At 64.3% G+C, this 1,497-nt stretch overlaps 1 protein-coding gene across 1 annotated transcript; it reads left to right on the forward strand.

Moving 5' to 3' along the window:
- Positions 1-558: 558 nt before the first annotated feature.
- Positions 559-1,482, forward strand: LOC110392075 (kin of IRRE-like protein 1; the record flags this gene model as incomplete). The annotated part of the gene is made up of 2 exons (XM_021384031.1): positions 559-763; positions 843-1,482. Coding segments are annotated over 2 exons (616 nt in total), but the record flags the coding sequence as incomplete, so codon positions are not given.
- Positions 1,483-1,497: the final 15 nt, after the last annotated feature.

Here is a 1,497-nt window from a genome sequence, read left to right on the forward strand (position 1 = left end):
CAAGCAAGCGGGAGATGTGGCTGGGATACTGAGCAGCACGTTCTGCCTGCCCCACGGCCCCCACGCAGGGACCCCCCGGCATAAAAAGTGGCACGGGGTGGGGGGACTGGGGGGCTGGGGGACACCTGCACCTCTGCTGAGCTCAGAGGGTTCCTCTGCATCCTCTCCCCCAAGGCTGAGGCCAAGATGGGGCAGGGCTGGAAGGTCCCAGGTGGGGGTACCCAGATAGGGGGTCTCAAGTGGGGGTCCCAGGTATGGGGTCCCAGGCGGGAGGTCCCCATCACCGCAGCCACTCCTCCTCCCGTTGCTGCCCATCCTATAGCCACGCAGCTCCACCAGACACGCAGTTCCCATTTGCATCATCGCAGCCAGCTCCCCAGGGCGGTTTGCAAACAGCCAGGCCCTTTCAAGCACATCCACTTCTGCAAGCCCAGTGAGAACCCGTCCCACCCTGAGCCCCCCCCCCCCCCCCCCCCAGTTCCCTTCCTGGCACCTTCTCTTTTCCCCAAGAACCAGCCCTAATAAATCAGAATTTCCGCTCCCCCACCCCACGGGAAGGTCTCTGACGTCCCCGCCTGCAGCTCGTCCCCTGTCCCTCTCTGCAGTCCCCCCCGAGGACCCCACCATCGACGGAGCCCCCGAGATCCTGCTGCGTGCGGGGACTCCCTACAACCTGACGTGCCGGGCACGCAGCGCCAAACCGGCTGCCACCATCGTCTGGTACCGTGATGGGCTGCAGCAGGACGGAGCCGTCACCACCACGGTACTGCCGTCCCCTCGGCCCCCACCATGTCCCTACACGGAACCAGAGCTGACGGGGAATGTCCCCTTGTCACTGGCAGGAGGTGCTGGCTGACGGCAAGCGGGAGACGACCACCAGCCTGCTGGCCATCAACCCCACCGACCTGGACATCGGGCGCGTCTTCTCCTGCCGCAGCACCAACGATGCCATCCCCGCCGGGAAGGAAACCTTTGTCAAGCTCAACGTGCACCGTGAGTCCAGCATGGGCACGGAGGGGACGATGCTGGGTGGCAGGCAGGTGGCACCGGGGCAGAGGGATTTGCTGTCGGGGTGTTGTGGGGTACCATGGAGACCCCAGCCCCGTGGTGCTGAGCTGGTGGATGCTCACCGCGCTGCAGGCGGGGCCGGGCGGGCACGGCGTGGTGAACACCGACCTCCAGTGGTGGCTGTGGGAAGGCACTGCCCCGTAGGGCCGGCGCTGTGCGGGGATGCTGGGTGCTGGCATCTGTAGAGGGGACTGGGTACCCAAATCTATGGGGGATTAATGGGTACTCCGTTATGATTGGGGATGCTGGGTGCCTACATCCATCAGGGATGCTGGGTGCCCGCTTCTAGAAGGGATGCTGGGCACCCAGATCTAGCATGGATAATGGGTACACACACCAGACAGGGATGCTGGGCACCTGGATCTAGCATGGATAACAGGTACACGCATCAGACAGGGATGCTGGATGCCCAGATCTAGCATGGATAAC

The sequence above is a fragment of the Numida meleagris genome, unplaced genomic scaffold (assembly GCF_002078875.1).
Source record: "Numida meleagris isolate 19003 breed g44 Domestic line unplaced genomic scaffold, NumMel1.0 unplaced_Scaffold921, whole genome shotgun sequence".
In the NCBI taxonomy this organism is placed as follows: domain Eukaryota; kingdom Metazoa; phylum Chordata; class Aves; order Galliformes; family Numididae; genus Numida; species Numida meleagris.